Raw genomic sequence first — 22,589 nt, 5'->3', positions numbered from 1 at the left:
TCTTAGGTTAGATGTAATCTGAGTTAACGTATACATGAACTCTTATTTTTATTTGTGGTCATTGATTTCAGAATATATTGTGGCTTTCAATGGATACTTCACAGCCAAAGCTAGAAACTCATTTATTTCAAGTGCTCTGAAGAGCAGTGAAGTAGACAATTGGAGAATTCTACCTCGGAACAATCCATCCAGTGACTACCCTAGTGACTTTGAGGTGATTCAGATAAAAGAGAAACAGAAAGCGGGGCTGCTAACACTTGAAGATCATCCGAACATCAAACGGGTAACGCCCCAGCGGAAAGTCTTTCGCTCCCTGAAATTCGCTGAGTGTGAGTATTGTGCCCTCCGGCCAGGCTGTGCCCTGTGTGTGCAGTTTCACTTTGAGGATTACACACTGTGGAAAAGCTGAAAGTAGTTGAGGGAACTCCTGTGTCATTTCATCTAGTTTATCAATTGTGAACGTTTTCCTGGCAGGCCCTTTTTTAAGAGAAAAAGGTGCTCTTGTGGTAGGGAAGCTCCGAGGTCTACAGCAGCGGGTGGTGGTGATCTGTTTTTGCTGGAGTAAACTCCGTCCAGGTTTGCCTGGAGACTTCAGACCTGCAGGCTCGGAGCCTTTTACCTGCTGAAGGGAAAGACTTTGTCTTTTCTGTGCTTGCATTTTGTTGCTCTCAGTATGGCAGTGTGGAGGTTTGTTCTGGCAGTGCTGGGTATTGAAACCAGGGCCTTTGCACTGAGCTGTATCCCAGCCCTTTTCTAACCCTTTTTATTTTTGGGACAGACAGAGTCTTGCTAAGTTACCCAGGCTGGGTTTAAATCTTCCTGTCTCAGCCTTCCGCAGTGCTGGGATTATAGGCATGTGCCACCATGCGTGGCCAGGTTTTTATTTTTTAAATCACTCTTGTAAAAGATCTTTTACTTGGGTTTCATTTTGTTTCTCTTCAGGCCTTTTGACCATGAACGATCATGCCTCAACTGGGCTTGTGTCCACCACCAGCCTGGAAGGAGTTGGTGCTCCCTTCTCAGCCATGGCTTAGGCTTTCCTGCCCCATCACAGCTGGGCTGCTAAAGAGAGAGTTCATCCTTAATTAATGAGTTGCGTGTTTATTGTGAAATATTCTACAGAGTTTATGTATTACCAAAGGAAAGCCTTTTCCCTGTGTATTATAAACCAGTGAATACATTGCTTTTGTGTTCTTTAATCTCATTTTTTCCCTAGAAGGAAAAGGAGAGAGAATTGGGCTCTTCCTCCTTTGTCTGCCATCAGACTGGACCTGAGAGCCTCAGGTTTGGCATGTTTTTGGAAAAGTTAACCAATTTGCATAGTGTGACAAGCCAGTTCTTGAGCTATAGACTTCTGAATATGACTGTAGAGCCTTTTCTGCTACTCCAGATGTTTTGTATTATTTTTCTCTGTAAAAAGCAGTAGTCCCCTCAAATGATGCAGGAAGAGAAAAACAACTCAGACTTGGTATAATTAGCCAAATGTGTTGTGCCATAACTTCATTTTTATTTTTACTTCATTCGTCTTATAGAAAGTTGTAGGTGACACTGAGGTGCCTAATTGTAGTAGAAGAACCTAGATGTTCTGATAGGGATTCCCTTTTGTACCATCTCCACTGCGTTAGTCACATGCTGTGCCCGCTGCCTCCTGATGTGCCTGTTATTCTTATGCTTAGCTGGGACCTTGAGCAGTAAGCTTCCTTTCATCACCAAGCTTTGCTATTCTTTGTTCCTAGGATGGAGGTGCTACCTACCTCCCTGGGTTCTCATGAAGCTAAAATGAAGTAATGTGTGGGAAGAAAGCTTAGCAGAGCGTTGAGGTTGCTGGAAGTAGCACTAAATGATACTTCTTTTCACAACTCTTATTGGAAGAAGGTTTTGCTATATTTGGGGCTGAAGCTTGTCTCATGCTTGTTTTGTCCCATGGGTCCTAACACATAGCTAACGCATTTTCATGACAACATTGAAAGATACCAAGAAGACACCTGTCTTTATAAAGATGTCCATGGTGTCTTCTGCAGTGGTTTTTCCCAGTTCCTTCTGTGGTTATTCATGACATGGTTCATGTCCCTTGCCATTTTATTTGTTTTACGTGAATACGGTTTTTCTAGATTGTTCTTAAAGAGTGAAGGCCAAAAATAGAATACTTCAAATGTAGTCCTGACTGTTCAAGGCGAAGCAGAACAGGCCCCTCCCTGTTCCAGGCATTCTTAATTGGTGACTCCAGGTTGTCCCTGTTGTTGACTCAAGGTCCAGAGCCAACACAGCAGGTCAGTGCAGAACAATTTCAGTTGGACTGTGCAAACAGTTATTTCATGGGATTGACAGGAGTGTTTCCCAGGTCCCTGTACCTTCATGAGTGTAGCCTGATAAAGGCTGGAAGATAAAAGGGAGCAATTTGGTTTAGAGACGAAGTGCAGTAGCATAGATTGCTCTTAAAACTGACTTGAAATATGGTTTACTCTTCGTTATAAAATGGACTTTGAAAGGTAAAACTCTTGTAGTATTTGTTTTACATAGTCCCCTCTTGCCCCTTTTGTTTTAAATAAAGAGATTTACAGATGATAAAATTTATCCTTTAGTAGTCTGGCAAATTTGGGTAAAGGTATTCAGTCAGGTGTCCACCAAAAAAATTAAAATACAGACTAGTTCCGTCACACTCACCCTGCCTCCTGGTAGTTCTTGTGTTTGCTGGAAGATGAAATTCTACTAGGTAAGAACATTGAGCAATATACAGTTTTTAAAAGGTTCTGTTGATGTTTGGCTGTAGATATGTTTGGTGGGGTAACAGCTTTTTCCTGTCCCAGAAGTACAGTACAGTAAAGCTTCATGATCAGTTAGTGGCCAGTTTTTCAGCTTTTTTTTCTTCCTCCTCGTGGTTCAGTGAGAATAAGCTGCTGATTAAAAAAAAAAAAAAATCAGGGCTTTCTTTTGTTTTAATAACATGATTGCTTTATTTCTTCACAAATTATTTTTTTTAGTCTATCTTTGCTATACCTTGGTTTGAAAATTCTCAGTAAAGAACAATTTAGTATAATAAAGCAATTAAATAATGTCCCATAATTATAATTTAATTGAGAAAATCCTTTTAGTTTATTTATTTATTTATTTTTTTGGTACCAGGGATCGAACTCGGGTCCTTGCGCTTTCGAGGCAGGCCACCAACCGCTGAGTTAAATCCCCAGCCCAGAAAATCCTTTTAAAAATAGAGCGCTGAGTATGGTGGTCCACTCCTGTAATCCCAGCACTTGGGAAGCAGAGGCAGGAGGATTGCCTCAAGTTTTATATGTAATGAGTTCAAGGCTAGCCTGCACTACAGAGCGAGACCTTGTCTCTAAAAACCAAAGGAAATAAAATAGAGAACCCTGCTTTCCTTCCAACAGGACTTCAAGTTAATCATCATATTGCAGGGTGACAGTTTTGCCCACCAGGACAAGGTAGTGTGTTTCTCCTTTTTGCTTCTGATCATTCTCTTCCTTGACTCTAGCTGATGCTCTCGTACCCTGTAATGAAACCCGATGGAGCCAGAAGTGGCAGTCATCACGTCCCTTGCGAAGAGCCAGTCTGTCCCTGGGCTCTGGCTTCTGGCACGCCACGGGACGGCATTCGAGTAGACGGCTGCTGAGAGCCATTCCACGCCAGGTTGCCCAGACACTGCAGGCAGACGTGCTGTGGCAGATGGGATACACAGGTGTGTGTTGTCCACAAGGTTGTGTAGAAAGACTGGTGTGCAGTGAGGTGCTACTTTGGAGTGCCTGGTGCCACCTTGGCATCTGTCCTTTTTGCTGCCCTTTGAATTGGAGGTAGTGAAGTATTCCTGTCTTTAACTCCTGATTCGTGGGCATCTGTTTCTGTGATTTCTAATTGTCACCAAATGAGCCTTATTTTTGAGGTTAGAAGGGGCAGATTATGGAGCATTTCCTTCCCATTGACACAAACACCAAGAAGCACAGCACTGTTTACAGCCTGAGCTGGCAGCTGGCTGGCAGCACTGTTGAGGTCTGTAACCTTACAGGAAAAGGAGATGATGTTCAGAGATGGTTACTTGGATGTGAGCAGTTGCACAGCAGTTTGTTTATCATTTGGGTTTGGTGCCCTGTATGCAGAGTGACTAGGTGATTGACTGTCACACTTGCTAGTTAGCTGCTTCTGAACAAGCAGTAGCGTTAATGAGTATATCTTGTAAAATAAAACTCAAAACCAATGAGGCTTTTCCTTTTTTTTTTTTTTTTTAACCCCGCAGAACATTCCTGTTTTAACTAGTGTGAAAACCTTTAATCTGATTTAAGTGTAAGCCAGTCTCTTGCTCTCAGCTACAAGTGGTTTGGTGTCTTACCCTGCCCCGAGGCTATAGAGACAGACTTTGGTGTGATTTCCTTAGACCCTTGGCCCTCACCAGGTCGAAGGTGCTTAGCATTTTTAATACCTGGCCAATTTCTTTTTTATTAAAATAACTGTTTCCTCTTGCCCTTTTCTTTTTAGAGTGGGAATTTCTTTATAAAACAAATTCTTTAATTAGAAATGTGTGTTTTGTTCTTCTAAAATCAGTTTTATGTGTGTCTTTAAAAGTAGCAGTAATTTTAGTAGTTACCACAGCGTAGTGATTATATAATACAGAATATAGATATGTACAGGACTCTTAAAGCTGAAACCCATTACTTTCATTACATTGGTTAGATGTTAAGTAATGCATGTGTCTTATATACTTTTCTAGATGTTTCCTAAACTGACCAACCAGTCACGTATTACATGAATGCAGATGCCTTTGGCCAGTCTGTGAAATAGATGTACTACAGACAAGTGCATATTGGAGTGGATTTCCTGACACTGATTAATTCTTCACAGTTTCCTTCTGCACAGTTTGTTGTAATTAATGAGCAGCATTGAGTAAATGCCTGTCCTTGTCAGGAGCAGAGATAATTCCCCTCCTGTTTGCCATGTCCTGCTCCTTAGCTTTGTGCTCTATGAGTGTCTGCAGGGCCTCTGAGGAGGTGTGTAGGAGGGTGGGTATCTGGAGTAAGTTATCAGAAGGGGGAGCCACTCAACCGTGGAGTCTGAGGAGTCCACTTGGAATGTGGTTGAGGGATGTGGAATGTGGAATGAGGAGCAGTGGTTCCATTCCTGTGTTGTGACAGTTGAGGGGCTCCAGAGAGATGTTGCTTGTCCTTGAATCTTCTTTTGCAGTGGAAGGCAGCATTTCCCCTCTCAAGCCTTTTTTTTTTCAAGTCCTTTTTTTACACTTGATCTTAGCCAAAAGGCTGAGAAGCGATTCAAGTCCGTTTTTAGTTTTGGCTCAGCCTACAAGAGCCTCTGAACCTCTTGGCCTCAGGCTCTGGCAGTTTCTGTGGATCCCAGGATTCTAGAGTATGTGTTTTAGAGACAGGAATGCAGAAAGATGAATTCTTTAAGCATAATTTTCCTTTTTTTTAACAAGGTGCTAATGTCAGAGTTGCTGTTTTTGATACTGGGCTGAGTGAGAAGCATCCCCACTTCAAGAATGTGAAGGAGAGAACCAACTGGACCAATGAACGGACCCTGGATGATGGTGGGTGTCAGTCAAGAGTGTTTTCCTGTTGTTACTGTGCTTTTGTTGTGGCAGCTTTCCTGGAGCTCTCAGAGGATGTGAGGAATCAGGGTTGGAGAGGGAAGAAAGTGCCTGAGAGGAGAGTGTGGTGACTGGCCATAGGTGGCGCTGGTGCCAGCAGGTTCTAGGTGGAGGCTCCCCACTCAGGTCGCACAGGGCAAGTCCATGTGGAATCCATGGTTTGGAATGTTGTGTTTTGTGGCCTGTGTTGTCATCCCTGTCTCACGGGCCTCTTCTTTCTTGTGGGCACAGGGTTGGGCCATGGCACGTTCGTGGCAGGTGTGATTGCCAGTATGAGGGAATGTCAAGGGTTTGCTCCAGATGCAGAACTTCATATTTTCAGGGTCTTCACCAACAATCAGGTATGTGTTTTGAAGCCCCTGAAACTTTTAAGAATTGGTATTGAAATGCAAAAAGTAAAACAGAAGAACATACACACCCATTTGAAAGCAGCCCACATCTGTGACTCTGAGCCACCTGTGGCCCAACATATGCCATACCTCTCACCGTTGTCATGTTGCCTTTGGGTGGCAGGGCCCTTCTCCTGCCACCCTCTTCCAGCCAAATGTGAACCCCAACTTGAGGCCGCTGTGTTCAGGGATGATTTCTTGTTTCATCCTCTTTTGAGGCTTGCCTGAGGCCTCTGCCTGATAGAATGATTCTGGGTGTGGGTTACCTCCCTGGCCAGGTTCCTTCCACCGCAGGGTTGAGCTGTGTTATTGGCCTCTGTATTCCAGCATGATGTTGGGATCAGACTCAAAAGCTGTGCTTCTTCCCTTTTCATTTGGAATCTGTGTAGAAGAGGACAAGAGTACTACTGTTTGTCTGTTTTTAAAATGTAATTCTTGAGTAGGTAATACATAACTCAAAAATATTAAAAGGCAGCACAGTGAAGACCACTTGTGTCATTCAGTAGGTTCTTAGCTGGTTTTTCACATCATTCATATGATAGTGTTCTGTTGTGCCTTGTGTCTAGATGTCCTCTCAAAGCCTCATGCAGAGGTGGGGCTTTTTCAGAGGTGTCTGAATCTAAAGTGTGTGATTGATTCATAGTGCAATGCTAGGATTAAGGATTGAGTGATTACTAAATCAGTCTACTGATTGGTTTGGCACCACCCTAATCTCGGCAGCCTGGATACAATATAAGAGACAGCAGGAGGCTTTCTTGCTCGATGCTTGCTTGCTTTGCTACCTTCTGCCCACCATGAACTGCTTCTTCTCTGGGATACCTGCCTGCTTTGCCACCCTGCCTTGGAGCCAGCCGATTATGAACTGAAATCTCTACAAACTGAGCTAAATAAACCTTTCCTCTAAACCTTTAACTTGTGGGTGTTGGGTATTTTGACTCAGCAATAAAAAAAGTAACCGAGACAGAATTTGGTACCAGAAGTGGGGTCTTTGCTATAATTGTACCTGATCATTTGGTTTAGGAGCCTTTGGAGCTGGTTTGTGGGAAAGGGAAGAATTAGGAAAGGTTTGGAGATGCTGGCTGAAAAGGTAGAGCTGGAATGCCTTAGGCTGTACTTGATGGGAGATTCTGCAGAGCTCCAAAGACCAGAGTGTTGACAGAAGTGATGCTGGTAAAGAGCAGGCTCGGGAGTTTCTGATGGGAATGACTGCACTGGCCATTATATTCTAGATGATGTGTGTTAGACCTTGGCAGAAAGATTGTCTGCTTTTTGCTTGTGTCCAGAGACTTTGCCTGAGACTGAGATTAAGGGCACTGGACTAATAGAAGAAATTTTAAGACAGTGTAATGTTGGGGCAGTGGTGTGGCTTCTGTTGAGAGCTTTTAGCCAGATTTATATAGAAAATCAAGAGCAAGGAGCCCAGTATAATGATTCAAAAATTTTGAGTTTGGCTAGAAAGGAAGCTCCAGTGAAGTTGAGGCCTGCAAAGATGGAAGAGAGGAGGAATTTGTTCCTGAAAAGACTAGAAAGAAAAACCCAAGTTTTTCAGAAGAAGACAATGGAAAAGATGGTCCGAAGGCATCACAGAACCAGCAAAACTCCAGCCTTTGTAGCCTTAGAGTTGCAAGGGTGAAAGACTTTGCTTGGAGGAGAGAGCCCCACAGCACCATGTTGAAGAGTGAAGGTGACCTAGGGAAGTTGTTCCTTGGGATTTGGTTCACAGGCACTCAACTCCTACAGCCAAGAGAGAAGAGAGCCTGGGTACTGCTTCAGCTGGCAGTAGACCTTGGCATCATCCATGTGGTGCTGGTTTTAGGTGCATACAGAATGCACCATCTCTGGGGTCAGGAAGGCTTCTGCCCAGGCTTTAGAAGAAGGGCTGGGAGGCCAGGCAGTGTGCCCCTGGGAGGGCAGTGTGTGAAGCCGTGAGTGTGAAGCCAAAGGTACAGTGGAGACCCTAGAAGTTTGGAGAAACCAGGAATGTGGATCATCTGAGGAAAACTGCAAGGAGGGAGCAGAGCTGGCCCAAGAGAGGATCTTTGACAAGAGCTATAACCACCAGAAGTGCTGTAGGGGCAGAGCCACCCAAGCCCTTTGGAGTTCGCATCTTGCCACAGGTTGCCTTGGATCCTGGACATGGAACTACAGGACTTAATGTTTGCCCTGCTGGATTTTAGACTTGCTTTGGTCCCTTTCCTTTATATCCCCTATTTGTACCTTTTAGAATGGTAATGTCTATCTTGTGCCATTGAATGTTCAAAATGTCTAACTTTGTTTTCATTTGTACAGGGGCTTTGTTATGGTTTGGACCTAGATGTCCCCCCAAAGCCTCATGTGGTCACAGGCTTGATCTAGAGCGTGTGAAGCTGGGACTGATTCGTGATGCAGTGCTAGGTTCAAGGGCACTAGGATTAAGGGTGTGAGTGCTGCCCGCCCTGAGGAGCCTGAGTCAAATAAAAGCGGCAGGGAGACCCTGTTAAATCTCCTGTTACCTTTGCTGCCTTGAGTGTGCCATGTTGTTCCTGCTCTGCCATGCCTGTTTGTCATCCCTGCCTTGGAGTTGGCTGATTATGGACTGAAACCTTTATGAAATGTAAGCCAAATAAGCCCCTTCCCCTCTAACTTTGGGTGTTGGGTATTTGGTCCCAGCAATGAGAGAAAGGTAACTAACTCAGGGTTTGCCTTAACTCTCAGAGGAGATTTTGAACTTGGACTTTTCAGCAATGCTGAAATTGTTAGGACTTTGGCAACTCTTAGAGATGGATTAAACACCCTTTGCATAAAGGGATGTGAATGAGTCTTTGGACTGTTAAGGCTTATGTCTAGATGCCCCCTGCCAAAGCTTCATGCAGTCATAGGTTGGGCTTTTCAGAGGTGTCTGAATCTAAAGTGTATGATTGATTCATGGTGCCATGCTGGGGATTAAGGGTGAGTGATAACTAAATCAGTCCACTGATTGATCTGGCACCACCCTAATCCTGGTAGCCTGGATACAGTATAAGGGAAAGAAAGAGGCTTGTCTTGCCTCTTGCTTGCTTGCTTTTGCTACCTTCTGCCTGTCATGAACTATTTCTCCTCTGAAATTATGGACTGAAACCTCTACAAATTGTGAGCTAAGTAAACTTTTCCTTCCTTAACTTGTGGGTGTTGGATAATTTGTCTCAGAATAAAAAATGTGACTAGGCATGTTCTTAATCTTTTTCTCTTAGAATTTCTTTTACATATACAGTGGTCCCTTGGTTCACAGCTTAATTCTTTCCATGATCCTGGTCGTAAACTGAGTTGGAGAAGAACTGATTCGATTTGGGATCAAAATCATGGAAAGAATTAAGTTCATGGACTAAGGTACCACTGTATAGACAAATATAAGTCTGTGTCCTTACTTTTCAGAGCCTTTTAAAAATAATTCTTAATCGTACTGCTTCTCTTTCTGCTGTGAATTAATTTTGTATTTTTAAAAATCCAACTAAACAATGATCCCAAAGTAATTTAGCTTATGTAAGGAAACTAGGAGGAACTGGACATCAGAAACCTAATACTGTAAAGTAAATATTACTGCTGCCCTTTGTTCTTCAATCTGTGTAGGCTTCACAAATATTGTACAAACACATTAACTGGTTAGAAATGTTGACTTAGCGAAGTGTCGTAGGGTACATCCTTTTATATAAGGGGCCATGGGAGGTGACATTGTCCCAAAAGGCATGCTGAGTAAGACCTGCCCATTACACATGAGGGAGGACACCTGAAGCACATAATCCCCCTTCCTTGAGTCCAGCCTTAGGGACTTCAGGTTTCTGGGTATAGTATTGGATATTCCAGAGCATTATTCATACTTGGGATTTATTTCTGTTGTTAGTTTCAAAAAGATATTAAAAGAAATATTTCATGCTTTGGAAAGTCTGTGTTCTACTCTTAGAAATAAAGTGTTGGGTGGTGGATGTAGCTTAGTGAGGCCCTGGGTTTAATCCCCAGCACTGAATGCAAAACAATAAAAACCAAGAACTGTTGTGACATCTTGAGACTTTTGCTCGACCACTAAGAGGGCTGTTTTAATTTAACTAGGTATCTTACACATCTTGGTTTTTGGATGCCTTCAACTATGCCATCTTAAAAAAGATTGATGTGCTAAACCTCAGCATCGGAGGTCCCGACTTCATGGATCATCCTTTTGTTGACAAGGTTGGTCTTCACCACACGAGGATGTTGTATTTGGATGCAGCTCCTGCTCTTTTACACGTCAGCTTTGTGTCAGTTCTAGTTTACTGGTGGCACCCGGGTGGTGACAGTTTCATGAGAACAGATGGTTAATGACTTGAACTTTAGTGACTTGCATGTCATAAACCCAGTGGGTTAGGGACCTCGGAAGTAGGTTTTTTGTAAGAGGCACCTGGCACGTTGTTGATTGCTTCTTACCTAAACCTGCAACTTCATTTTCCTGAGAATGGTTGGAAGCTGGGGTCTCCCCTGGGCATCGCACAGCCCTGCCTTCTGGGTGTTGTCCTCCTGTAACCATCCTGCTCACCAGAGGCTCCTCTGTAGTGGCCAGTGCTATGTTTGAGGGGGCTTCACTACTTTTTCAGAACTATTTGTAGAAGTTGTGGGACTTGGGGGATATTTACATGTTGATTAAAGTCATATATTTGCATTCATTAAATGCTTGTTAATTTTGTAGGTGTGGGAATTAACAGCTAACAACGTAATCATGGTCTCTGCTATTGGCAATGACGGGCCTCTTTATGGGTAAGCAGCCCCAAACAGAGATGACCCCTGAAACAGTGGAAACTGTTAGCAATCTGTTTGTATATCTGTCCACGTGTACTTGTTTATATCTTTCTAAAACTTTGTATTATGAAAGTTTCCAATGCTTAAAAAATAGAATGTATAGTAAACTCCTGAATACTCAGTATTGGCTTCAGCAGTCATCAGCTCAAGTTCAACCTGCTAATTTTTTTCTAAACATTGCTATAAATATAATTAAGAATCTTAAATTTTTTTTCTGATGGCTTTTTTTTTTCCTCCCCTTAAAAATCAATTGGAGGGCCAGGGATTTAGTTCAGTGGTGCTGCCGCCTGCCTGACAAGTGCAAGGACCAGAGTTCGGTCCCCATTACCTGCCCCTCAAAAATCAGGAGGGCTGGGGATTTAGCTCAGTGGCACAGCAGTGCCTGCCTGACAAGTGTGAGGTCTGAGTTTGATCCCTAGTACCAAAAAAACAAACAAACAAAAATCAATCAGGAAAATGAATCTGTTAGAAAGGGATTTTTGAGTATCTGTTGAGACTCACTGCATACAGAATGCCAAAGGAGGAAAGGGTGACAGAAGGAGGTGTCTGTCTTTCCAGGAAAGATCAAGTGCAAACACAGTGAATCCGAGGCAAGGGAGCAGAGGGTGCTGGGGCTTGGCGGGAACATAGATGGTGCCTTCAGTTAGAAGAGCAGTCCTAAGTCACCGGTCTTTGTGCCAATTGCCATGGGTTGAAGCAGCAAGAGAGGCGAAACGTCCCCACTGAAATAGCCAGCAAGCTTTGGTCTGGTTTGAAATCTCAGGTATCTGGCTACTTGCCACTTGGATTTTGATGCTTCAGAGAAGGCATGTATGTATTTCCTTTGCCATAATGCTTTCCAAGGAGGATGTTGGTCACTGTCCTGTACTGTGTAGAGAGGGTGGATATAGGTCAGTACTGTAACAAAGTGTCTAAGGTAACTCAGAGGATAGACAGTGACAGAGTGTGTGTGCCCTTGTGCCATGGCAGAGTGGAGGAGAGACGAGTGTCTGCGCTGTCCCTCTGTGTGTGCTTCTGGCTGATATATCCTGGGAGTGCTGCTGAGGGAGAGTAGTCCATCTGAAGTGCAGAGCAGTCGGACAGCGTGAGGCCCAGCCATGTGAAGTTGATGTTCAGAGTCAGAAAATACAGATGTCCACAGTCACGTGCTTCCAGTCTAGTTCAGCAAGTGATCCAGTCCTCATGGGAGAGGCCCTGGGATCTGAGTGTGCTGTGGCTCCCCAGTGTGTGCTGTGATTGGTGGAAATAAGTGTCATAGATGGACCTTCACTGCAGCTCTTCGTGAAAAATACCAGGTACTAAGCCTCAAGGCTGCAGCTGCCCCCTTTTCAGTACCAACAGCAGTTTCTTTATTGTCCAGCCTTCTTGGTGCTGCACGTGACAGGGATTGACAGGACAAGGAAGGTGGGAAGTGGTGATCTCCCACTGGCTTCAGTAGCTGGTCTCAGTGACTCCTTTGCTCATCTTGGTTCCTCGCTACGTGGAAATTTGTGTGCTTCTTGTATCAGCTGATGGAAAACCATTCTGGTTCCCTTGCATGGCCACCTGGTAACATGTTGCTGGCCAGCGAGCTCAGCAGGCAGAACAAGTGTGGTATTGAAGTTGCTGGGTACAATCCCATGTTGTAGAATCTTGTCGCTATTATTCCTTAAGCCACTTGGACTCAGTTGTAGTTTACAAATTGTCAAGAGTATGTTTTTTTCAAAGCAGAGCTCTACTACAAAAAGCTTAGACATACAGTGTTGTGCCAGGCATGGTGACGCACACCTGTAATCCCAGCCTCAGGAGGCTAAGGTAGGAGAATTGCTGAGAGTTTGAGGCCAGCCTGAACTACATAGTGAGACCCTGTCTCAAACAAAAATCATACAAATAAAAAAGGAATGCAGACTCGTAACTGATTAGTTCATATGTTTCATCTTGACCTGAAATGTTTTCGTCGTAATTCATTTCAGTCTAGCTTTTTTGCAGATCTAGTGCACTTGCATATGGAGAATGGTGTGTTTTTCCAGTCTGTCTTTTCTCGGAGGCGTTCAGGGTTGCAGCTGTTCTCATGTGCTTCTGAGGAAGTCATACACTCCACAAGAGGTCCATTGAAAGCTTTAGCTTCCGGCGGTGGCTTTGCAGTAGTGTGCCTGTGATGTCTTACCAGATTACTTCTAATATAGTTGAGGAGGCAAGAAGAACGCCCTTGGAAGGATTGCGCACTGACATGAGGATGTGTAACTAGATGGTGCACTGTGCAGCGTGAACTCCTGGAAGTTCAGGGCCAGGGAAGGCAGGGAGCTGGGAGGGGTGAGGGAGAGTGCGTCCGGAGGTGGGCCTGGCCTCCAGTGGTACAGTGAAGGGGCAGGGAGAGAGCAGGGGTGCTCTGTTCCTTGTGCGAAGACGGAAGTGGACGACATTATGGAGGTGGCAGGAAACATGGCGCTTGATAGGCAGCTGTGAGGAGCAGCAGTCTGTTAAAGCCGAACAAGTCTTGTCAGGGAAGGACCTTTAGTAAATCCTTATAGTTTTTTGAGAGTATTTATTTGCCCTTATTTGAATTATTCACTTTAAATTATTTCTCCCCTCCCCTTTTTTGTATGTGTTTCAATTTAGCACTCTGAATAACCCTGCTGATCAGATGGATGTGATTGGAGTGGGTGGCATTGACTTTGAAGATAACATCGCGCGCTTTTCCTCCAGGGGAATGACCACCTGGGTATGGCTTTCTGCTTAATGTGGGTCCGGAGCCATTCGTCTAACACTTCGAAGTATTTGTCAGTGTGCAGATAGAGAAGCTGCTTGTGATACAGACCCTCAGGTCCACAAATTGGGAACTAGGGCTGTGGGTTTTGCCTGTCGTGAGGACCAGACCGGTGAGGCTGGCGAGTCCAGAGCCACTCTGCAAGGCATGGGTCAGTTCTGAGCAGTGTCTTCCAGTTCCCCTTCTTTTTAATTTATTTACAAGTAATCAAGTTTTAGGTGAACTGGACTCAGGCTCACTTGTCCCTAACTAGTTGTAGGAAGATGAACCAGTTCCCTCAGTGCAAGGTGAGATTTTTTTCCCCCTTAGGAAGTAGAGGCCTACCTTTCCTCAGAATGGCTTAATAGCAATTCTGCTAATACAGAAATAATTGTATTTAGTTATACATCATCAAGGTAACTCCCAAGTTAATAATTCAACTGCTTGGGCTTTGATTATGTAGCCAGTTCATTTCCTTAACCTGTCAAAATGAAGTTTAATTCAAAATTAGCTGCCTCCTTGGAGCAGCATTCCAGGTCTTTTCCCCTTGGCTGGCGGAAGCTGGGTACAATTGCGTGCTCTAGAATCTTGTTGCTGTTATCTCTTCAGCCAGTTGGACCAGTCATAGTTTACACATTGTCACAGTACAGTAGGCTTCTTTCAGTAGCAGAGCTGGAGTTCTTTGGGGCCAGACCCTCTCTTGTTGCTGTGACTTGTCATGTGCTGAGCTCAGGACTCAGGTAAGGCCCCAGAATGACTCACGGCCTCCTGGGATCATCTGGGCTGGCTCCATACCTGCATACTCCGTGCTACAGTCTTCAGTGTGAGCCATAGTTCAAGATAGTGCTGGCTCCCAGGCACAAACACACAACATACCCTGGCAGGTTCCATGCCTCCTCGTGGAGCTGACCCCCTGCTTGATGACACAACCTAGGCGACCTCACTCTGACAGGCAGGCTCCCATGCTGTGTGTTCTCTCTCCACAACTAGAGACACCAAAGGGGACTTCCAGAACTTCAGAGAGTGGCAGGAACGATGGGGGGTGGGTGTTCAGTGTGAGGGAGACTCATGACAAGTGTCTTGTACTGTAGTGCATGCAAAACAGTTTTTCTTTAGTATTCACCTTAGTCTTAGCATTCACCATGTCTTAAGCAGTTCCCTGTTTCTTTATTGATTGATTGCCAGGGAATGTTTTTCTGTTCAGCCAGTATACACTTTTTCTCAGCACAACATAATATCCTATTGTACTTCTCATTTTGCCCCAGTTTTCAAGGAGCTTAAGAGAATACTTAATTAAATCTTACTGCAGGTTAGTCATGGACCTTCTTGATCACTCAAAACAGTTTCTTAGCACTTTGGAACATCTAGTCATAACCATGTATTTTTTTTCATTATAAAGAAATATTTTTCCTTATAAAGAAATATTTTTCCTTAATTTCTAATTTTAATTTTCTAATTCTTCCAGTATATAAATTTTTAATTTCTATGGGGATAAAGCAGTTTCCAGTTTCTAGTCTTAGTGTTAAATCTGTGACTAGTTTCTGGTCTTAAATATTAGCAAAAGTGAAATATTTTATTTCTGATTGCTTTATAACCTTGCTGTTGTATAAAACATTCTAAAAGGAGCCGGGGATTTAGCTCATTGGTTCCACCACCTGCCTCACAGAGGCAAGGTCCTGAGTTCGATCCCTGGTACCAAAAAAGGAAAAAAAAAAAAAGAATAAAACATTCTAAAATAAATGTATTTTCTACATTATCACCTAAACTTATTTTTGATGTGCGCTGAGGTTCGGATCCAAACCCATACCTTCCCAAGTGACACTGTGTTGAAGTCCCCGTGTTTCTGTTCTGCTTTTATTCCCTCATGACCCCACGTGGTCATGCACCAGCACACATGATGGGGAACCTGAGTTACTCCTGTTTGTAGGAGCTACCAGGAGGCTACGGTCGTGTGAAACCAGACGTTGTTACCTATGGTGCCGGAGTGCGAGGTTCCGGTGTGAAAGGGGGCTGCCGAGCCCTCTCGGGGACCAGTGTCGCCTCTCCAGTGGTCGCAGGGGCCGTCACCTTGTTGGTGAGGTGAGTGCTGCACAGCTGAGATGGGCTGCTCCAGCCTCGGGACAGGGCATGTGGTGCATCTGGTGGGTGTGGATCAAGGCCTGTACCATCTCTGCTGCTTCATCTTTCCAAGAAGGGTAGGGTCCCTCCTGTGGCACTTCAGTGATATGTGGCCAGCGTATTTTGTAAGCTAGAGCAAGCCGTAAGGCACATGCAGGGCAAATCGCTATTACTCCTGTTGTGGCTGCACTTTTAAATACATTATGTGCCAGGCATGCTGGTGCACACCTGCAATCCCAACACTCGGGAGATTGAGGCAGGAGGATGGCTGTGAGTTTGAGGCCAGCCTGGACTACACAGTAAGACCTTGTCTCAAAAACAAACAAAAGAAAAATAAATACATTTATGGGCTGGAACTGTGTGTAGATCAGGCAGGGAGCATAGAGTAAGCTGTTACCCCACCACGTCCTTGGGGATGTTCCTTTTGTTAAATTTTATTGTGTATGTTTTATTGTGTACCACATGATGTTACGGGGTCCATATAGGTAATAAAAGATTTCACTAGTGAAGCAATTTAACATTCCTCCCTCCTTGCGTATTTACCTACTCTTGTTTTTGTGGCAGGGACTCTTCCTCCATAAGCTTAGCTAAGGGAGGCAGTCAGGGCCTCCTTGTGGGAGACAAGTTTCTCTGTTTCATTTGTAGTCATGAAATCTCATGTAAGTTGGAATGAAGTTTAGTCATCAGCCCTTACTTTTGCAGACTAGAGAACTAGAAGAAAGTCCTCAAACAGATCAGCTTTGAAGCTCATGTGCTGACTTTTAAGTCAGGTGGGCCTTGTTTCCTTATACTCAGAGTTACAAAAAAACCTTTGGAGCGAGTATTCATTTTGTAACAGTATGTCCTCCAACATTAATCTTCTGTCTAGCTGAGGTACTGTGTGGTGATAACACTCTGTGTATTTGAAATTTATAATTTGTGCTTATTAGGGATTTAAATTAAAACACACAAATGATATTCAATGTTTTCATACTTTGAAGTCTCTGTATAAAGTGAATTACATGTTGATCTTTAGCTTCTAATGCCAGAGATTATTAGTAATCTTTGATAGAGGTAGCTGTCTGCCTGCCTCTGGCTCCATCCTGCCCTTACAAGCCAGAGCCAGAATTCTTAAAAAGGTTGACAGTGGCCAGAGTACCACTGGAGACTCACCTGTGCCTGCTAGAAACGCTCTCCCTCACGTGATGTAACATGAAGCGAGGAGAGAAGGAATTGTTACTCTTGGATTTGACTGATGCTGAGGATTCAGCGAGGGCTCCTTTTCCCAGGTGTGTTGAATCTGGAAGTGGAAAACACTGGTCCATTTCTCCCACTCGCCATGATGTAGCAGGGAGTGAGGGTTCTGGCTTCATTGCTAAGCCTGTCAGCCATCTCTGCTGTGAAAGTAATGGAGGGTGAGGAGCCTGTGTTTTCCATCCTCAGCGCATCTCTTGCTGTGCATATTTTGAGCATCAGGGAGACCTTTCACTCTCCCCATATCCTGCAGCAGATAAAATGCCGTTGTGATGTTCAGAAAGGCTTTGTGGCTTGTCGGAGCTTGTGAATAGCTGCCAAGCAACAGGGGAGAGGAGCCTAACCTTTAGTTTTGCTTTATAGACAGGAAGAGGAAGGAGGATTGTTGACCTATAGCTTTTAGCAATTCTTTTATTCTATTATTAACAATTCTATTGTCTTTCGTCTTACTCTCAGATTTCCCGTTTAGAAAGCTTGCCTAGATTTGGAGACCAACCACTATCATATAAAAATATTTAGGGACTTGGGAAAATAAGTTTTCCCTGTTTGCCTTCTGAATTTATTTTTTCCCCCTCGGTTCAGGAAACAGAATTTACTTGCATATAATACACAAAAATAAATGTTTTAGTGCTAGAGTTAGCCAGGTTCCTAGCCAGGTAGAGCTGTTGTTAGTTTGCTCAGTGCATCTTGGGAGAGTGCTGCCGGTGGCCTGAAGTCTGCATATTGTGCGCGTGTGCCCAGGGTGGTTCATCCCACGTGGGCCTTCAGGTCTGGAAATGGTGGTCCCTTCACCCACATGGCAGCCCCTCTCCCATGTCAGTCCTTCTCCCTGGGGAGATTGTCTTTTCCCTTGCTGGGCAACTGTCCCCTCCCTTGAGAAGTCAGTACCTCTTTTTTGTACCAGGGATCAAACTCGGGTCCTTGTGCCTGCAAGCCAGGCAACGGAACCACTGAGTCAAATCTCCGGCCCAGTACCTCTTTGATGTTCTTGCGTCCTGCAACCTGTGTGGTTGATTTAGTCAGATAATTGGGAAAATATGTGTACCTCCTAACTTTCGCATAGACATAGCCCATTAAATCACTGGTGAGAAAAGGGATGTGGGAGGTTACATGGGGGTCAGTCCTGAGAAGTTCAGCTGTGAGCTATGTCCTTGTGTCACGGAGCACCACCAGGGAATGCTAGTGAGTCATGAAGCAAGATTGAAAACTGATTTTCACTCTTTTACTGAAAGAAATGCTTGATTTTTCCCCCAGCACAGTCCAGAAGCGTGAGCTGGTGAACCCTGCTAGCATGAAGCAGGCCCTGATTGCATCCGCCCGGAGGCTGCCTGGTGTCAACATGTTTGAGCAAGGCCATGGCAAGCTGGATCTGCTCAGAGCCTACCAGATCCTCAGCAGCTACAAGCCTCAGGCCAGGTTGGTGTGCGGCCTTCACAGCGGCCTGTCTTCCTCCCTGGGTGTCAGTCTCCTGTGTACCCAGGACCCCCGCTCACACAGCTCCTCTGAGCGCTCAGCTGCTGCTTCTGCCTGGCTGCTGGATAGCTAGAATCCTGTTACCTTTCTGAGAAATTCATAGTTTATTCAACTTTTGAAATAATCCTAGGTTTACAGACATTTTGTAAAAGTAGTTTTCGGTTACCATTTGCCTGGCCAACATCTCATTGGCTTGTCATACAGCTGTTAAAAGTAATTCATCTCCATTGGTACAGTACAGTCCTCAAGGATCTGCAGCCGCTTGCACGTCATATTTTCCCCCTTGTATTTGTCAGCTTTATTGTCACCAAGGCACATTGCCCAGCACTGCAATTTAAAGGAGGAGAGGTTTAATTTGCTCTTGGTCTCAGTCCACGAGACCTCATGGTGGAAGGGTGTGATGGAGGAGAACTGCTTAGTTCGTGGTGTCTGGAAGCAAGCGGGGGGAAAGTACCAGAGGGGGCGGGGCTGAGGCCAGACAGACTCCAAGGCCACATCCCCTGACCCGCCAGACACACCTGGAAGAGTGCTCCCCCAGTCCCCTGTGGAACCCAAAGCCAATCAAATTGAACTTCCCCCCTTAGTGCCACACCCCTGTGTTCCGTTTCTGGCCCAGTGTCTAGGCCTGGAGTTGCATCATGTCATCTTGGTCTCCTCTGACTCTGGCACTTTATCCTTTATTTTCTCTAGTGCCATGGGTTGAACCCAGCCAGAGCCTTTGTACAGAGCTGTATCCCATCCCTCCTTTTAAATATATATATATGTTTTTGTTTTAGACAAGCTAAGTCACTTAAGTCATTAAGTTGCCCAGGCTGGCCTGGGACTTGCAGTTCTGCCCCAGCTGGTTCGTCTGTGGTGTTGTCATTCCTGACCTTGACTCTCAGGGAGAGTACCAGTCACTTATTTTGTAGACTCTTGGTATGAGTTTAGCTGATGTTTTCAAATGAGGTTCTTTTTCACTAAGAACTTTTTTCACCTTTTATTTTAAAAGGATTTTAGCTATATGACAGAGTTTCGCAAGTAGTACCCAAGAACCTGTGACCCTTCACCTCGCTTTCCCTGGTGTTGACTTCTTCCATCACCGCACTAGCAGCCTTGTGACCTGGAGACTGACCGAGTCACACTGAGGACAGAGCTGCAGGCTGGCTTACCCACTGCCCCACACAGGCCCTGTTTCTTCCCTGAGACAACCCATACTGCCCTCAGTTATCCTGTCTCTCTTGTCCCCTCAGGGCAGGGCCTCATTTTTCTTTGTCTTGTTTTAGTGTTATTGTCGCCATTGATGAGGATGATGTGTCTGTCCTGAGCAGGTGCGAAGATAGGCTTCAGTGGCCCAGGGAGGCACTGGTGTCTGTGTGTGGGGGGGGTCCTGTGAGGGCCAGGGGAAGGCAAGGAGGGGAGAGTTTGGGGACTGTGGTATAGCACTGCCACCTGTGAGGAGCAGAGGGAAGCAGGATTGTTGGGGAAGAGCCACGGGCCAAGAATTGAAACTGTCCAGGGGAGGAGTGCTGTGTCGCCCCCTCTGTGCTCGTTCACTGGCCAGGAGCAGGCTGGAGGACCACGGCCCTGGCATCATGGGACAGGATTGTAGCAGGGCTGCGGCATCTCTGGCTGTGTCCTGCAGCACCGGCCGATGGGCACAGCTGCTGCGCTCCTCCCCGGGGCAGCTTCAGTTCTCGCTGGTGACTGCTGCATGCTCTTTAGGACATACTTTGAGATGATCTTGTTTCTCAACAACTTTCACTCGTGATTTTAGCATCCACTGATGGCCTTTGCTTGCTGTGGTTACCACTGGGGAGTTTGACAAGTGCTGGTTTTTGTTTCCCTCATTCTGCATTTATTTAATTTATAATTAGAATTCTGCTGGAAGGAAGAACTGCTCTTTCTCTACTCCTTATTTAATTATTTATATTGGTATGGATATTGATTTATTCTACGAATTATAATCTGTTGGTCTCATTGTTTCATTTGTCACTCAGATTGTCCCAGCAGTGGCTGGTGGGAGCTCCTTCAATAGGCTTCTGTATATTTTTAGCATGTGTATCCATCTTTTTCTGAGCATTTTCTTTCCTGGGCAGTGTAGGACATTTCATCATGTAATTCCACACTCCAGCCTTGGGTTCAGTTCTTCCCTTTAACTGGAGAATGAAACAATATTTAGAAACCAAGATGTGGGCACCAGGTGTGCTTGTAGCTGATGCATGTACACACACGCACACACACACACACACACACACACAAGCACGTGTGTGCATACATCCTCTGTACCTATTTCTGTATCTCCATCTGTATGTAGTTAACTAGAAACACGGTCACGCTTTGCAGCCCACACCATCATACTCGTTCTAGCCTCCCACTCCTGTTTGGCGCTCCTTTCTCCAGCAGGGAGAAGCCTGGCTTTCATCAGCCACAGTGCGTGTGCTGATTTGCACCATACCGCGTTGTTTTAGAATTGCTAACCCATACCTTTGTGAAGAACAGATTTACTAACAGAAGTATATTTGTAAGTAGTCCTTTAATCCTTACCTTATAGAATAAAGGTACACCGTTTTCTAGAGTTACTTAAGTCTTTTTGCTGTTCATTTTTAGTATAGGTGGGCTCATTTTAGTATTTGTATTCCTTCCTGGTTTTCCTCACCTCCTGGTGGATTTCATCCAGCCGTTGAGTGTGTGAGATGTCACCATGGTTGTAGGGTCAGAATTGTACACAAAGGCAGCCACACTGCACCCCACAACCCCTTCCCTTGCTTCCATGCACTGCTTGGAATGTTGGTTTTTGTTTGTGGGAAGCTTCAGTTTGTTTTTTTATTGTTGTTGTTGTTCTTGTTTTATGGGTACTAGGGATTGAGCTTAGGACTTTACGCTTGCAAAGCAGGCAGCAGAACCACTGAGCAAAATCCCTGGCCCCTTCAGTTTGTTTTTTTTAAATGAGCAGGTACACGGAAGGAGTATTGCTGTAGATATTCCTTTGCACTTTGCCTTCTCACTTAATAATGTACTGGTAATCACCCTTTCAGCAAATAGAGAACTCCTCTTTTACAGCCACAGTGAGTGAATGCACTGTTGTTTATTCAGCCCTTTATATGAGTGTTTAGGTTGGTTCTGTATTTTGTAGTCATAAACTATTGTAATGAGTGACCTTATGCCTTCTGTTAGAGGGGTTTCTTCAGGGTAAATCCCTAGAGGAGGCATCGCTGGCCCTAGCTCTGCAGAGACAGCTTGTTGGATTTTGCCAAACCCCCCAGAAGGCTGGTAGCTGTGTCTCAGTCCTCCCGCAGTGTGAGAGTCGGAGGTGGCCTCCCATTTGTTACCTTTACGCCAGTTTTGTGGGTGAGAGATGGTATCTTTGTACTGTTTTAATTTGGAGTTCTCTAGTTTGAGTGAGTGGGCTATCCTGTAAGCTGTCTATTTCTTTTTCTTATTTTTTGGTGGAGTGTTTAGTCCTTCTGTTTTGAACAGTTCTTTGTATATAGTAATCCATGGCCAGTGATACACATTGTAAATCTCTCTCCCAGTTTGTCAGATGTTTTTTGTTTTGGTTTGTTTTTTTGACTTTATGTAAGAGGTTCTTTTGCCTTGTAGTTTTTCTTTTTGTTTTTAAAAATGTTAGTCATTGGTTGTTGCTGCTGCCTCTATTTTGAGTCATTAGCCTTTCTCTGTACTGTGTGAGGTAAAAAGGAAATTTTCCCATCTTTTTTCTGATACTTGTTTGCTTTTTTGAGATCCCCTGATCCATTTGAAGTTTGTTCTAATATATGGTGTGAGGTCTGGATCCAAGTGGCTGCCCATTCATTACAGCTGTGTATTCAAAAGTCCTCAGTGATGTGAAGTGCAGTCTATCATGCTCTGACTTCCTGGCCCCTGGTCTGCCTGTGCGCATGCCCACTCCACACTATGGTGATAGTGAAGGCTTTGCCGTGTGTCTTCATGGCTAACAGTGCCAGTTCCCTGCCACTTTTTTCAGTGTTTTCTTGGCTTTTCTTTTTTTTGTTTGTTCAGTTGTGGGGTGGGGGTGGGGCGGTTGGTACTGGGAATCGAACTCAGGGACTTGTGTTTGCCAGTGCTACATTGCTGAGCTACATCCTGGCCCTCTTGGCTTTTCTTGAACATTTGTTTGTTTTCTTCATGTGGATTTTCCTGTCAACTTAATGCTGAGCAGAGAATATGTTTCCATTTGTTAAAGCCTTCTTTATGTCTGGGTTGACCAATTGCCTGCCTGTAGGTTTTACGGGTTTTTTTTTTTTTTTTTTTTTTTTTTTTTTTT

General features: G+C 44.6%; 1 protein-coding gene across 2 annotated transcripts in view; it reads left to right on the top strand.

Annotated features, from left to right (window-relative positions):
• Positions 1-22,589, top strand: part of Mbtps1 (membrane bound transcription factor peptidase, site 1) — a 50,506-nt gene that overhangs the window by 5,569 nt on the left and 22,348 nt on the right. For both annotated transcript variants that reach the window (XM_010618357.3, XM_010618358.3), the window contains exons 3-11: positions 72-329; positions 3,488-3,691; positions 5,435-5,545; positions 5,837-5,946; positions 10,057-10,173; positions 10,667-10,734; positions 13,375-13,477; positions 15,429-15,580; positions 18,107-18,268. In XM_010618357.3, the coding sequence (XP_010616659.1) occupies positions 72-329; positions 3,488-3,691; positions 5,435-5,545; positions 5,837-5,946; positions 10,057-10,173; positions 10,667-10,734; positions 13,375-13,477; positions 15,429-15,580; positions 18,107-18,268 (1,285 nt within the window). The remainder of the gene's footprint in view (positions 1-71; positions 330-3,487; positions 3,692-5,434; positions 5,546-5,836; positions 5,947-10,056; positions 10,174-10,666; positions 10,735-13,374; positions 13,478-15,428; positions 15,581-18,106; positions 18,269-22,589) is intronic.

The sequence above is a fragment of the Fukomys damarensis genome, unplaced genomic scaffold, assembly GCF_012274545.1.
Source record: "Fukomys damarensis isolate Sample0158 unplaced genomic scaffold, DMR_v1.0_HiC HiC_scaffold_32, whole genome shotgun sequence".
Lineage (NCBI taxonomy): Eukaryota > Metazoa > Chordata > Mammalia > Rodentia > Bathyergidae > Fukomys > Fukomys damarensis.
Note: the sequence above shows the minus strand (reverse complement) of the source record. Positions and strands in the feature narration are given on the sequence as shown.